The sequence below is a fragment of the Mirounga angustirostris genome, unplaced genomic scaffold (genome assembly GCF_029215605.1).
Source record: "Mirounga angustirostris isolate CCGP_5_RB_7025 unplaced genomic scaffold, mMirAng1.0.hap1 SCAF_7, whole genome shotgun sequence".
NCBI lineage: Eukaryota > Metazoa > Chordata > Mammalia > Carnivora > Phocidae > Mirounga > Mirounga angustirostris.
This window is the reverse complement of record NW_026991715.1, coordinates 144,909,484-144,925,406: the sequence shown is the minus strand read 5'-3', so window position 1 is coordinate 144,925,406 and position 15,923 is coordinate 144,909,484. Positions and strand designations below refer to the sequence as shown.

The 15,923-nt window shown below is 37.6% G+C and overlaps 1 protein-coding gene across 3 annotated transcripts in view; it reads right to left on the bottom strand.

Moving 5' to 3' along the window:
• Positions 1–15,923, bottom strand: part of CTNND2 (catenin delta 2) — an 894,910-nt gene that overhangs the window by 742,470 nt on the left and 136,517 nt on the right. For all 3 annotated transcript variants that reach the window (XM_064596859.1, XM_045863465.2, XM_045863474.2), the window contains exon 2: positions 4,930–5,066. In XM_064596859.1, the coding sequence (XP_064452929.1) occupies positions 4,930–5,066 (137 nt within the window). The remainder of the gene's footprint in view (positions 1–4,929; positions 5,067–15,923) is intronic.

Genomic DNA, 15,923 nt, shown 5'->3' with positions numbered 1-15,923 from the left:
GTTTAAGACAAAAATACAAAGACAAAGGTTACATAATGTGAGAGAATGTAAATTCCTGTCTAAAAGTATAGACCAACATTGTAACAATTTAAAACAATGAAAACACACAGGTGAAGATCAGGAGGACTACTCCCATACACCCACAAGCCAACATCAGCGTGCTTCTCACAGGCATGTGGCAACATCGGGTCCCCTCCCCACCTAGGGCAACTGGAGTGCTGTCACTGCTCATCACCACTGTTCTGGCATCATCATCACTCGCCACCACCTTTCACAGAGTCAACAAGGTTTCTCTCTCTTTTCACGTTTTGATCTCATCTCCCAGAGTCATAACCTAGGTCTCAACATTAACAATAATTACTGTTAAATTCTGGATTTTAAGCACAAAGCTTCCAAGCCATCACTATCAATACACAATCACTGAGAATGCACTGTCCCCACCAATTTTTCTTTTACCCACTTCCACTCAATTTCGATTCCAAGATCCATCATTATAACGACTGTCTTGCATCCCTCACCTTCAGTGCCTCCCCCCTCCACCTCTGCTCAGCCCAGCTCACCACAGACTCCTAACAGGTCCAATTCAAATTGGTGCCTCTGATGAGAGGGGAAGTGCCCATCTGATGAGGGGAAGAGTTTCCAACACCAAGCCATCAGTGGACCTGAGACCATGTACTTTGCCTCTCTCCCATTCTCATGGATGAACTGTCTTTGTTCCAAAAGCCACTCTCTCCACTGAAAGGATCCCATTCACTCTCATCTACCCAGTGACTTTTCTCCCTGAAATTATTCCCCCTCTCTAGAACATCATTAACTTCTCTTTCTATGGGTCATTGCCATCATCATAGGGGTATCTCCCATCCTTAAAATAGAATCCCTTCACCGTTCTTACCCCTTTAACTTCTTACCACCTAACCCACCTTATGGGCTGCTTTTTGTAATGAATAGTTACCAATCACCCCTCTTAGTTATTTATCCAAGTCACGTGACCAGAGTCATCACACCCCCGACCTCCATCTTCCCCTCCTCTTCTGGTGAAGGACACGCACAGGAGAGGAAAAAGGAATTAGGTTCTTCTCTCTTAACGCCCCATAGAAAAACTTGGTAACTTGGAAATAAGACAGATATGTCTGAAATACAGAAAATTACCCATAGAGTATAACATAAATCATGGTTCTATTTCTGTTGATATAAAAGTATAAAATTCACAAGTTAAAAAGCAATCAAGATGGGAAATTAGCAGGAAAAAAAATCAATGAACACCTTTTCATTGAGCAATCCATGGCTGCTGGGTTTAAGGACTCTATGACTCAGTTTACAAATATCTCAGTCACACCATACATGTCATGCAGACATGTTTCATGACTTAGGGCTTGTCATGACTTAAGTTCATTCTACGGTTATATACTAGAATTTATTTCTATGCAATGTTAGCTGCCTGCTTAAAAACTTATGTTCTTAGTCATAACAATTTATTTCAATAAACTGTCAAACTGACTTTTCTTTATACATGTACTTCCTTTATTACCCTTTATTATACGTTGCGTATATGAAGTGCTGAATACATTTAATGAATGAGTAAATAAATTATGCAACCTATTACTTGGCAGTTAGCTCAGAATATATGCCTCCTCTGATAAAGAATGACTTCTCTCCCACAGAACTGGTGTCCAAGGAGACAGGATTAGGGTAGCACATAAGAGTGATGCCATAAAATTTCTTTCTTAAATTTCTCTAACTTAATATAGAATTTTTAGTCAAAAAAAAAAAAAGCTACTTCTCATTAGCACCTAAAAAGGACCAGGCAAGCAATTTTCAATTGAAAAAATTTATAAATATATTATGTACATAATTATTAAAAATCATAAAAAATTAACTTTTAAAGTTGCCTTTCTTTCATCTCAGCTAATTTTTTTTTTTTTCAAATATATTTAACTTAGCTTTAGCTCCATAGATAATAGTCTAGACCTCAGGAAAAGAGATGGTGGAAACCTTAAGAATAGTTTAGGACAACAATCCCCAGGGAAGGAAAAAATTGCTTGTCTGCAGCAGGCTACCCCAAGCGAGTCCAGAGACCTTGCTGCTTGCTGATTCTGCCTTCACATGGGCAGATGCCACAGGAACTGATGCCTGAGCCTCTAATGCAGGGGCTTCAAGCTGCTCTAGTCGCCTTCCAGGACAGACTTTCATGCCTGCTCACATTAGTTATCGGCCACAAACAATCTCACCTTTGCCATCCAAAAAGGGACAATGGACTTATTTTGATTATTAGAAAAAACTCTTCACAGTAAGTTTTTTTAAATTCTCATCAAGGATTTGGGGAGGCCATTTTATTTACAGTAATGTATTTTTTGCTATAAGCAGCTTATCCACTCTCTCAATTACAGACATCACTATCTCAGCTCAAGTGGTATTTCCTATTATCCAAATCCAACTGGTATCTATTCCAGTCTCCTAGTTCTTTCTCCTATTTTGGGTTGTCTTCCTTATCCTCTATATTCTCTGCCTACTCCTACCTCCATCTAATTGTACACATGTACAGTACCCAATGTTAATAGTTTGATTTATTTCCTCCTACACTTTTCTAGATGTTCATAAACATTGTAAACAACACAAAATATTTATTGTCTTTTAAAAACAGGATAATGCAATGCTATGACATTTAATTTTTAAAATCCTCATGTATTTTTCAAAGGTGTAATATATAGTTCTAACTCATTTTTATTAATAACTACATAAGAAGGATATAGTTTTATATGAAAGATATATCTTTTTTCAATTCTTCATCAATCAATATTGTTCCACTTTTTTTTTATCCCAGATAATTTTGCAATAAACACCCATATACATAAAATCTTATGGTCTAGATCACCCATTTATATACTACATATGTCTAAGCATGACTAATCAAAGGGTTCTGAACACTGTAAATGCCAATTCACAGCAACATATCATTTTAAACAAAGATTACAACATTGCACATTCTCATATGGAGTGACAAAGAATGTGCATTTCCTCAAACCTTAACCTTAGCTAGACTATAATACATACAATTTTTTAATGTTTGTCTATTTGGTAGATTAAAGAAAATCATATTTTCATCTTAAATTTTATATCCCTGATTAGTACAGTAGAGTGGAAACATTTCCATATAGTCATTGGTTTTTTGCATTTTTCTTCTGTGAACTACTGTTTACATTTTTGCCTAGTTTTCTATTCTGTTATTTCATTTTTTCTTTTTTTCTCATCAACATTAGGAAGCATTAATATATTAATTATATCAACACTTTGTCATATTTTGGCACATATTTTCTCTTGGCCTATTTTTTCTACTATTTTATGTTGAATACATCCTTATGATTCTGAACTCTCAGTTATGTCCTACAGAGAGAGCATTCTTTCCATTTTGGACCAATTGGACACTACAGTGATGAGAATGTTTGGTAAGATAAAATCTCTCTATTAAAATTTCCTTGTAACTCATTTATTTATGCTTCCCATGTGATCTTTAAAATAGTTTGACCCAGTTTGCCAAAGAAATAATCAGCTACAAGATCTTATTACAACAGCCTAAAGTTTATATCTTAATTTGGGAAAGAGTAATATTATTGTGATAACCAAGCTTTTCTATACAGGATCATAGTACCCCTTGTCATTTATTCTTAATTACTTTATGTCTTGTGAAAAAATGGTATAGTTTTTGTCAGACAGGTCTTGTCATTTTCTTGTTAAATTTATTCCTCCGTTTTATATTTTGTCCATACTCTAAAGTTAGTGGCCCAACAAGACTTCTAGATACATGAATAAGAAACCAGGACATCCAACTTTAACAAAGCAGTAGCCTGAGTATGGCACGAATCTTTGCTCCTTCTATTTTCCCTCAAAAATAATCAGCAAACTCTCAGGAGTAGGCTTTTGGAAGCAAACTAATCCAGCAATATAGCCTGTTCCCTGCTTACTGACCATTTTCACACACCAGATTATCCAATTAATCTATTCAACTTTCCTTTGTGTACCTACTTAGCACCACACTTCCTGCCGTGGTGACACACGTTTGACTGATAGCATCATTGATCCCTTCTGTCAATGGATCTTTCCTCAGCTACTCTATTGATAGCTTGACCACTGCTATTGCTTATTCAGCATCCCCCCGAGTCATATAACCCACACACAGGACACTTTCTCTTTTTTTTTTTAAATTATGATTAATATTCTGGCACATGCTAAAAGAAGTGGAAAAAATCTTGATTTTCTAGCTTTCTTTGATTATTTACCACCTTTTATTAATAAGAAACATGACTTTCAATAATTTTTTTTTAATCTAAGACTTCAGATTTTACTTACTTAGCCATTTATAAGGCAAAGTAATGTTGGAGGAAGACTCATTCAGATTTTAATTCATTTTATAGGGAAAATTCTAAAATGCATTCTTCCAGATCCATCTCAGAAACACTAGAAAGACCAGTTTCACTTGACCCAACACAGTATTCATCTGCTGTCACCATACTCATTTTTTATACCTGTGGATTTATTTTGATTGTTGATTAGACTTTATATTTTCTTTTTTTCTTTTGTTTTTAGACTTTATATTTCCTAAAGACCAATTATTTGGCCTCATGCATGTAACAGTATTAAATGTCAGGTCCATCACCAAATCTACCAAAACTTCACCAGTAGGGAATTTTGACTATAAAGTGCTTTTTCCCCCCGGGATGGAATATTTTTTCAAGGAAAACTGCCTAAATCATGAATAAAAACATAAAGTCAAAAGCAATTACAATCCCATTTAAATATTTTCATAATAAATACCAACATTCTGCTAGAAAATCATGATTTTCTTCCAACATCACCGAGTCATCCTTGCTCATCTGAAAGAACAATTTCTAATATGTTCCCATAAGTAGGTCACAAAAGTGGAAATATTTCTACCTGTTCTTTGACCGAGGCGAGGATGGCGGAGGTGGTTTCCGTTTCGGAGCCATCCCCATTGGAGGTGGTCAGGCCAGGGCTCAGGGAGCTGGTCTTCTCTGAGGTTGACGAAGGCTGGTCTGGGACAGGCATAGCTCCTGCAATGCAAAAGGACATGCTTAATGCAATAGGATGTGGCCACTGCACCCAGACATAACTATCAGGCAACTTTAAGCAGTACACTTTTGAAAAAATGAAAATTATGAACTACAGAGAAAGCACACGACGTCATTATAAAACAGGAAACAATACAAGTAAATGGAATGGTTTCTCCTCTATCAGCCCAACCAAATTCCAGGATATACTCACAACTCTGTGTTTTGTATTTGAGGTAAGTGGAATAAGAGATAATAAGAAGCAAAAGGCAAGTAAGATAATAAGAAAGAGTAAAGAAATGAAGAAGTACTGAGTCTAAAAAAAAAAGGCCAGTTGAGGTGGTGCCTGGGTGGCTCAGTCGTTAAGCGTTGCCTTCGGCTCAGGTCGTGATCCCAGGGTCCTGGGATCGAGCCCCACATCGGGCTCCCTGCTCCACAGGGAGTGTGCTTCTCCCTCTCCCACTCCCCCTGCTTGTGTTCCTTCTCTCGCTGTGTCTCTCTCTGTCAAATAAATAAAATCTTTAAAAAAAAAAAAAAAGCCAGTTGAACTACCATTTTACCTCAGCCCAATTCATAAATGGACAGACAGGTACAGCTTAAAAACAGCATCCTGAAAGTTACTTTTTCCTATTATCTTTCTCAAACAAGTAAGACCAGTAAGATCAAAGTACTTGTTACATATATTACCTAGCGATGCTTATCAGCAGAGGAAATAATAATTAACTGAGGACAACTTTTACCAGGGCCCTACAAAATCATTATTCAAATAAAAGTTTGGGAGTAAATAAAGGTTGTTTTCTTGCCTAAAGCTATCATATTACATGTCCTTCCAGGAACCAGTGTTATGTGAATGTTAAAAAGTATTTCCTATTATACTGTAACTGGACAGTCTGGGTTTTACAGTAAGCAACATAATTTCCATAGGAACCCCAGCACTGTGATACATTTGTTAATAGTTAATAATTTCGAGCTATGCTAACTGAAAAGCGTTCTATTATAGAATTGTCCTTAAAGTATATGAAAAGATTGGTCATCTAATTTTCTCATTGGACATTCCAACTTAGTTTTGATTTGTCTTCATTTTTTAAATATTTTTTAAGAATATTACCAATGAGGATGAGAATAGCATTGGAAAGATAAATCTGTTACAAACAGAATTTATAGGAGGATTGGGGAAAATAATATTAGTAAGCAGGATATGAGCAAAGAGTAAAGATCAAATTAAACATAGTATAGCAAAATGCAACCATGGCTAAAAAACAGAAGGTATTTTAGGTGATGGATATCAACAGGATGAAAGAAAGTGATTTAAATAATTACGGTGGTGGGGTTGGGAAGACAAGAATAAAGTACAGTTTCATATTCCACTTGCTTTCATATGCAGTATTTGATCGAGCCTCATAATTGTAAGGATTTAGATAAACAGATTAACAAACGTTGTGCCCAGGTAACATAGCCTGAAAGCCAAGCCCTTCCAAGTAGGAAAGGTTTGAGAGATGGGGCGGGGGAGGGGACAAGGGCAGAAAGCAAGAAGAAAGGAAATGGCAGTCTTGGGTGCAAAGTCACCCCCTCCCCGACCCTGCATCTCTACCTGTTATCTACATCAGTGGCTTCCAAAGGGGACTCTACACAAGGACATGGGTCATTCAGAAGTTACATACATGTTTTTTTATGATCATAACTGCAAGTCATTTATATAGACACACCCATTTTTAAAAATTTCCTTCTATTTCCTGTGTAATTTTTTTAAAGATTTTATTTATTTATTTGAGAGAGAGAGATGGCGAGAGCAGGAATACAAGCAGTGGGAGTGGGAGAGAGAGAAGCAGGCTTCCCGCTGAGCAGGGAGCCTGATGTGGGACTCGATCCCAGAACCCTGGGATCACGACCTGAGCCGAAGGCAGACGCTTAACGACTGAGCCACCCAGGCACCCAGGCCTATATAAACTTTTAAGATTCTGGCCAGTGGCTGCGGAAATCTACTTGACCTGTAACCACCCAAGATGAGTCTTGTAAATAAGTTCACTTGCTTATTCAACCTGCCACCTACCAATCTAGAGTGGTCTGCTTCTTTCTTCAGTCTCTCCCTGCCCTCTGAGTATGGAGGCCAGTGTGCAAACCAACAAACTTTGACAGCAGAGATGGCCATCTTCAAAAAATTAACTGATGGACTCTGGTGTCACACAATCATCCAATTCAATGACCCACCTAGCATTCTCATGCCACCATTACTTTGATTTCCTTCTCTCTGATTCAGTGATAAGCTCCTTTGGCTGTGATGAGGTATTTGCTCCTCTAGAACCTCCCACCCTCCATCTGTAACCCTCTTATCCTTTCAACTGTCTTCTCATTCCGTCACATCCAGGCCTTCACACTGTGTTGTCACAGAGACCTGTTCCTTTCTTCTCCCAGGTTAGCAGGTCCCACCTACTTCCAATTCCAGGATCTCCAAATCCCCTGCATACTGTGGGACTCAAATATTTCATTAGCTAGACTTGCACTGTCTAATATGGTAGCCTCTAGCAACATATGGCTATTTACATCTCAATAACATTAAAAAGTCAGTTTATTAGTTGCACTATTCACATTTCAATTTGCTCAATGCCCACATGTGGCCAGTGGCTACTGTACTGTAGAGTAAAAAATGTAGAAAATTTTCATCATTGCAAAAAGTTCCATTGATCTATACCCAACAGTCTATTCCTTGATGTGATCTTTCATCTGTAGCTTTATTCCTTGGCAGTAGGTCGTGAGAAGGGATCAGATTATAAACATATTTTGAAGGGAGAACTGTCAGGATTACTGATAGGTTGCATGTGGTAGTGAGGCAAAGAGAGGAAGAGTCTAGATTATTCCAGAGTTCAGGTTAAGTGACTAGCCATTAGCCAAAATGTTGACACTGTAGGTAAAACATATTTCAGGTGATGGAAGGTGACTTGACATGCAAACTTACAACAAAACACATCTATCTGTGACTCTTCTTTGCTGTTAATATCTCGGCAGCTGAGACCAGCTCAAGTCAGAAACTACACTCTGATATGAATTAGGCAATGTAAAGATTGATGACTTCTAAACACTGCTTATCACATCTTTATGCCCTTTTTTCCTTTTCTTTAGGCGGGTCCCTTTTTATCTTTTACTTTAGAGTTACTAGAAACTTCTAGAACTCTTCTCATCTTCCTTTAGCTTTAGCCAATGGCTTCAACTTAAGTCTCTCAGACATTAACTTCCTTGACTCTCACACCAAACTAAGAAACCCCACGTGTGTGTGGCCGCATTTAAAGTTGTTTCCTTCCGTCATGTATCCACCCTTTTCAAGACAGTGCCCCTCCCTGTTCTTGATCTTATGTCCTAAAACACAAACATATTAGTGCAATAGACTGACTTTTAGCTTTACCTCATCATTAGGCATCACTTTCATCATTTTCCATTATGGTTGCACCCAAGTGAGTAAAGAAACTGGCCATTAGAATACTCCAATATATATATTGGAATATTCCAATATATAGATAGATAGATAGATACGCACATACACACACATTTATGTATCCAATTTGATGTTTTAACATTGAATATAATTGAACATATGGAATTTTTATAACCCTCCACTCATTCCACAGGTGATATGTGTAAGATTAGGATCATGTAAAATGGAGCATAAGCATATTATTAATATTAGGTTGCAGAGAATGTGTAGATTCGTATAAGTTAGTGACACGAAAAACAATAGTGAACACGTCATTTATATAATCACTCTGGTCACCAAAACTGCAATTCTGTATTTGCAACTAAGATGTCATGAATATCAAAACCCAACATAATAGGCAGAAAAATAGGCACAGCATTGTCGTCTCCCAGATGCACTTTTCACATATAAAAGTATATCCATCCTTGTTTCTTCCTTTTAAAGAGAAATTTAAAATTAGAGCTTGTCCTAATAATACACAGAATATAATAATTAATAGCTGTCAAAACTCAATATAATTAGAGCTAAAACTCAATCTGTCTTGGTCTATGTTCAATTCCCCACATCTAGCTCACTATCTAATATATAGGCAGCCAGTTAATAAATACTTGTTGAAGTAATGTATGAACTGTTAGTGTAAAATCAATAATGGTCGCTTAGTAGAGCATGTAACATTAAGTAAAATGGGCTTTGCATTAGCAGCATTTCTCTGAATCGTATTTGTTATGACACCTTTTAATTTCAACTCAAGAAAGCTGCTTTTTTGAAACCTTATGAGGACTACTGTATGGCTTGGCCACGGTTGAATGCCGGGGAAGGGATACCCTTGGGTTCCTGGCTTCTTAGGTAGAGGCATCAATCAGGCAGGATCTGAAACTTCTGGGACTTGATGCTTGCAACTCACAACTTACGAACAGAATCTGGCAGTATTTATGGAAAGCACCATGCAAGGAAGAAGTATTGAGCCATATTCAGCATCTGCAACTGCAAGGCAAAGCCAGGAGGTAGCCACGTGTCCAATTCTATCCGGTAGTTTGGTGGTGAGGCCAGTGGGATGCTATTCACAGAGTCAGAGACACGAGGTCACTTGTGGCTGTGGAGGAAGATATGATGAGTGGGTAGAGAGACGGGGGATCTGAGTGTTAGAGCCACATGTCGAACACAAGGGGATGATTGTTCTACCTGTGTGTTCAGAGAAGTGGGAACTGTAGAAAGTTGAACGTAACTTGGTGAGTCAGGAAATCCACTTCATGCTATTGCGTGAGCCCTTAATCATCGAGGAGGATGGGACCAACCTAAACATCACCACAGACTTAAGGTCCACCTGAATATTATTTGTAGTGACACAAATTGGTCTGAAAGTCCAGAGGAAGCTTCTGTAGAGACTACAGAGCAAGAGGGTACAGCAGCAGCTCATGCTTGGGACAGACGTATGAGCAGCCGAGTTAACAAAAAAATGAGGTCAGTGAGGACAGGAGAGTGTCTTCTCTTGGTGTCTCACAGTCCTGTCTCCTAAAGCATGATCTCAGGCACTTTCATCGATGCCATTATGATGTTATATGTGACATTATGTCAACCATGTATTGATCTTTAAGAAGTATTGAAAGGTGAAAGATTTATGTGATCTGAAGAGAAACCAGAGAAAGGCTGGTGCTTTTGGAAAAAGAGCTAGCAGAGGATGGGGAGTAGATGCCCCCCGCCCTGGCCCCAGCCACACTTACAACCTGGAGGTGAAACAAGGTAGAGTACTTGGCCACCTAGAGCTAAGGTCTGATCCCGATGGGTAAGATGCTAAGAGTGGAATCTCACAGATTCCTCAACCGCCATTAGGGTGCCCAAACCTGAGTGAAGAGAAAAGCTGAGTGAAGACAGTGGCTCGACCGGTCGACTTTGGAAAGGCAGAGGGTCACTGGCAGGGAGAAAAGAATCAGAATAAATCTATAAAGTAAGGTGAGAAGGGCAGGAAAGGCAGCACTGGGGCTGGTATTCAGGGAACATTAGGGGCGAGCCTGGAAACACCAGAGGGAGGGCATTGGGGGTAGCCGCTCTGCTGCTGGGACTTAATCATGCTTTCATCTGCAAGTGACAGAAAATCCATCCCAAATGGCTTAAAGAAAATGGGGGAGCAACAGTCACATTAAGAAGCATCCCAATTTCAAAAACATTAAAAGATTTTTATAATCCCGGAAGACGTATGATCATTACAGCTCATCATGATAAATGCACCTCCTGAGGAAGGTTCACGTTACAAAGGTAACAGGGAGCAGGAAGGGTTTGATATTGTCGAATTGTTTAAAGAGACTGCGGAGAAGAAGAAATGCAGGTGTAGGACGATGAAAATAGAAATATTCAAATTAATGACTTGTGGGTAACATATAATATTAAAGTAGCCAACCCATACATATTTCTACTCATCCCACCTCTGTCTACTTTTACAACAGGAACACATCTGGATGAAATTAATGACAAAACAATGATGACAAAAAACAATATAAAGTTTCGGGCTCATCATCACTAAAAAACAGTGACCTACTTCTGAAATCAATAACCATCCTAGCTCCCCAGACACGACAAGGGCTGTTTTCAGCAGCCGATTTCATGGGTCTGCTAAGCTGGAGGGACATTTCTCCTTATGCCAGAGAAATAAAGTCCGAGATTCTATAATTACAGACCCATCACAGTAACAGTAAGCTGAAGAGAAACTGAAACAGGCACAATACCTTAAATGTTGGCTCTCCCCGAATAGGAGGAAAAGTTCTAAAACATTCAATAATAAAGAGGCTCAGCGGTAGACTGACTATTCTTTTGGCTGAGACTTCAAAGAAGCATGCTTAGCACCGCTCCCAATGCAGTGCTGGTCACACACAGTGACTGCCCAGAACACGCTGTCACTGCCAAATGCCCAGGCACTGGAGTCCCCCCTTCTCACAGCTTCGAAAGCCTCGTAACCATCTCCGACCTTGTGTCTTTGCAAGATGCTGAATAACAGCCTCTAAGCCTGCAAGTGAAAAAGCGTGCCTCTGCAAACATTCCCCCTAACAATACTTGAAACAAATATGCAGGTTTCCATTTTATGTTCTTCTACTTAATCACAGAGTGACATGATAAAAATCTGGTACCCCCCCAAAAAAATCACTCTCTAAAGCTAGGCCACAATTTTACCATTGTGAACGACCAACGCTGACTGTCACAATCTATTAAACAGAAATTCCCCAAATGCTAGCCACACACTGGCCTGTAACATGTTCTCACTTCCTCGTACTTGAAAGTGTCCATTCAAATTATGGCAATTTGCCCTTCATATTGATTCCAAATACGTATCTGCCACTTGACAATTTCTCAAGATAGACCTCAACCACACATTTTTTTCCCCAGAATTACTATCAATGGGCAGTCAAGGACAAAATCTTACACTGTAAGTATCTGCACTCCTTAGAAAACATGTTCAATCCATCGAAGCAGGGAACCTGTCCATCAGTGTTTTAAATTTAATTCTAGAACAGAGTTTCAGCTACTCCTACACAACTTCAGTTGCTACCACAGACTTAGAAATTTTTTAAATAAATCCCTCTACTAGCTTTATAGGAAAAAATACATAAAACAAAAACTGAATAGAGCCATAAAAATTTTTGATAGTTATCAGGATATGTTGACATTTCTATGCACACATAAGAAATTTTGAAGTTTAAAGTGATATAATTAGCTTACTACAACACACACTTCAAGAAAAAAGTAAAGCTTTGCTTACAGAATATATCTAAATCGTATGTGTAAAGAGCTTTCACTGTACTTGTGAAGGAGGTTACATAGCAAAGGACCTCTCTTATTTTTTGGAATAGATATTTATTAAATACACTTTAGGAGTTCAAATATGTTGGTATGTGATCAATAAATAATTTTAAATAGATAAGTGACTAGATATTATGCAAATGTGACTATCAATCCCTAGCTCTGTTTTTTGCCAATCTGTTTTCTGTTTACTAGTTTCTGTGAGTTAAGAATTTTTCGATTCCCCATATAGGTGATATCATATCGTATATGTCTTTCTCTGTCTGACCTATTTCACTTAACATAAGGTTTATCCATGTTGTCATAAATGGCAGGATTCCCTTCTATCTCATGGCTGAATAATATTTTACACACACACACACACACACATTTTCTCTATGCACTCATCCAAGTGTCCGTTGATGGACACTTATGTTGTTTTCAGACCTTGGCTACTGTGACTTATGCTGCAATGAATGTGGGAGTGATATCTCCTCAAGATCCTACTTTCATTTTCTTTCAATATATACTCAGAAGTGAATTGCTGGGTCATGTGATAGCTCTCTTTTTAATCTTTTGAAAAATTTCCATAATGTTTTCCATAGTGGCTGCACCAATTTACATTCCCACCAATAGCGCATAAAGGTCCACTTTTCTTCACATCTTTGCCGACACTTGTTATCTCTTGTCTCTTTGATGATGGCCGTTCTAATAATGTGAGGTTTTGATTTGCATTTCCCTGATGACTGGTGATGCTGGTACCTTTTCATGCACCTGTTGGCCATCTGTATATCTTCTTTGGAAAAATGTGCATTCAGTTCCTCTGTCCATCAAATGACACTATAAACCATGGAATCCATCAGACAAGGGGCGCCTGTGTGGCTCAGTCGGTTAAGCATCTGCTTTCGGCTTAGGTCATGGTCCCTGAGCCCCACATCTCGCTCTCTGCTCAGTGGAGATTCTGCTTCTCCCTCTCCCTCTGCCTCTCCCCGCTGCTCATGCTGTCTCTCGCTTGCTCTCTCTCTCAAATAAATAAATAAAATCTTTAAAAAAAAGAAAGAATCCATCAGACAAGAAATTGATTCCAACCACAGAGAAACACAAGTCATTTTTCACTCTATGACTTGCCAAGTGGGTGTTATGCTTCCCTTATAGCACTTTATTCATTTTACTGCAATTGTAAATAAAAATCTTCTGATCCATCAGATAGAAAAAGTAATTATTAATAACTTCATTTTAACAAGTGGACAACAATGAGACTTGGAAAAAATAAAAATAGCAAATCCAGTCTCAGAAGACACAAGTCAACAGTGGTCAAGGATTTTCACCCAAATATCTGACATTTTATCATATATTATTTTGATTAGACCTCAGGATTCTTTGAATGTAATAGTTCTTTTACATTGCAAATCTGATTACAAAACAACACTCATGAGTTTCAGGAAAGATTTTTTTTTTTTTGGTAATTTTACGTAAATCCTTAGGCTTTGTCACTAAGATACTAATTACTTTTGAGATCTTAACGAGAGAGAGCCATTTTTCTAAGTCATCATGATGCCAACATCTTTTTCCTATGTTATGAAGTCCATCACCCTCTAGGAGATCAAGCTTATTCTGATCTCCAAAGGCAATTTTCAGCAAAGCTGTCTGAAAAGAAACTTCTCTATGTTTCCAATTATTCTATACAGTCATATCATATTTTAAATCTCAGATGAGTAAATAGGTCTATTTATAATGATATCATATTCCTGATCTAGAAACAATAATATTTATCATTTTCAAGTCCATTTGTATCATGTTTCTACTTTATTTTTTAAAATAATTTCTTTCACAATTAAATAATTAAATTATTCTATGTTTGAGAAAAAGTCTGTTTCCAGCATTGGGCTTCCCACCTCCCACTTTCTTCTTTCTCCTTTTTCTAAATATTTACATCTCCCACAATCGGCAGGTACTACTCTCTAATACACAAGTTGTTCCTTAATGAGAGGTCAAATATTTTAATATTTAGTTATAAAATTAGCCAATTATAAGAGTTCAAATATATAAATAAATTTAAAGAAAATAAGCATAACTCCTACAAAAAGAAATTGTGGCTTTGTGTCCAAACAGAAAAATGAAATTTCTGCCAATTAGGTAGGAAGCTTATACTTTTTATGCATCAACATTTTGCTGTTGTTATTGATCTTTCTGGAGAGAGAGGTCCAAAAGTAAACTGGATTATATCTACTTTTTTATGTCTCTCTTTTGTTGACAAACTTTCATAATTTCTAAAAGATGAAATTTCAATTAAGGATATTATTTTTTTAAAGGGGAAAAAAAGGTTTAAAGATCTATCTAATGTAAAAACCTTAGTGGGGCGCCTGGGTGGCTCAGTCAGTTAAGCCATCAACTCTTGGTTTCAGCTCAAGTCATGATCACAGAGTCCTGAGATCGAGCCCCCTGTTGGGCTCCATGGTCAGTGCAGAGTCTGCTTGAGATTCTGTCTTTCTCCCTCCTTCTGCCCCTCCCCCGGCTTGCTCCCTAAATAAATAAATAAATAAATAAATAAATAAATAAATAAATAAATAAATAAATAAATAAAATATTTAAGAACAAAATTAAACAAAAAAAACCTAACCAACCAAACAAAAAAAACCTTAGCAACCTGTAGGGATTATTAAAAGCACAGTAAAAATCACTTGAGATTGAATCCTTTTTAGACAAATGTTCAAGGCTCTTAAGAAAATAATACATGATATTTGATAAAAATCCCAATTATCTAAACACTGTTTAAGTATATAAATTTCGGTTAGAAAAACCTTAAATGTTCTCTTATATTTACCTTTCCTACAATCAAGTATTTCTTAGATGAAAAAACAATAAAAAATGAAGAGTGGTGTCATGCCAGTCCTCACTGGTATAGAAAAGAGTACTATCTATGAATATATGGTTGTAACAAATTAGGTATTAGCTATGGTGGTATATTTAAAAATTTAAGTTACAATTGAACAAATATTTTTTACAAGACAATATAGTAATATTAATTGTGTACTGACTATGTAATCTTCTAAGCTCTTCACCATTACTAACACAATACAACAACTTTGTGCTACACTTCCATTATTATCCCCATTTTGCAGATAATGAAACTGAGGTCCAGAGAGGTGAACCTCCCCTAAGTAACAAGGGAAGAACTATTGTTTAAAGCCACACAGCCTATGGTTCTCAATCATTATGTGCTGCTAATCTATAGAATATCTTTTAATACCAATACTATTTTGCATAATAATTCATTAATTTAAAAATAAATCACTGACCAAAGTGTGGGCCAGCCTCACTCAATACTAGGCATTGAGTATTGGATGCAAAAGATAAATAGGAAGAGGAGTCATGGGGAAAATAATGAATATAGAAGTTGGATCTAAAATGTCGATCTTGGGGCGCCTGGGTGGCTCAGTCGTTGAGCGTCTGCCTTCGGCTCAGGTCATGATCCCAGGGTCCTGGGATCGAGCCCCGCATCGGGCTCCCTGCTCCGCGGGAAGCCTGCTTCTCCTTCTCCCACTCCCCCTGCTTGTGTTCCCTCTCTCGCGCTCTCTCTCTCTCTGTCAAATAAATAAATAAAATCTTAAAAATAAATAAATAAA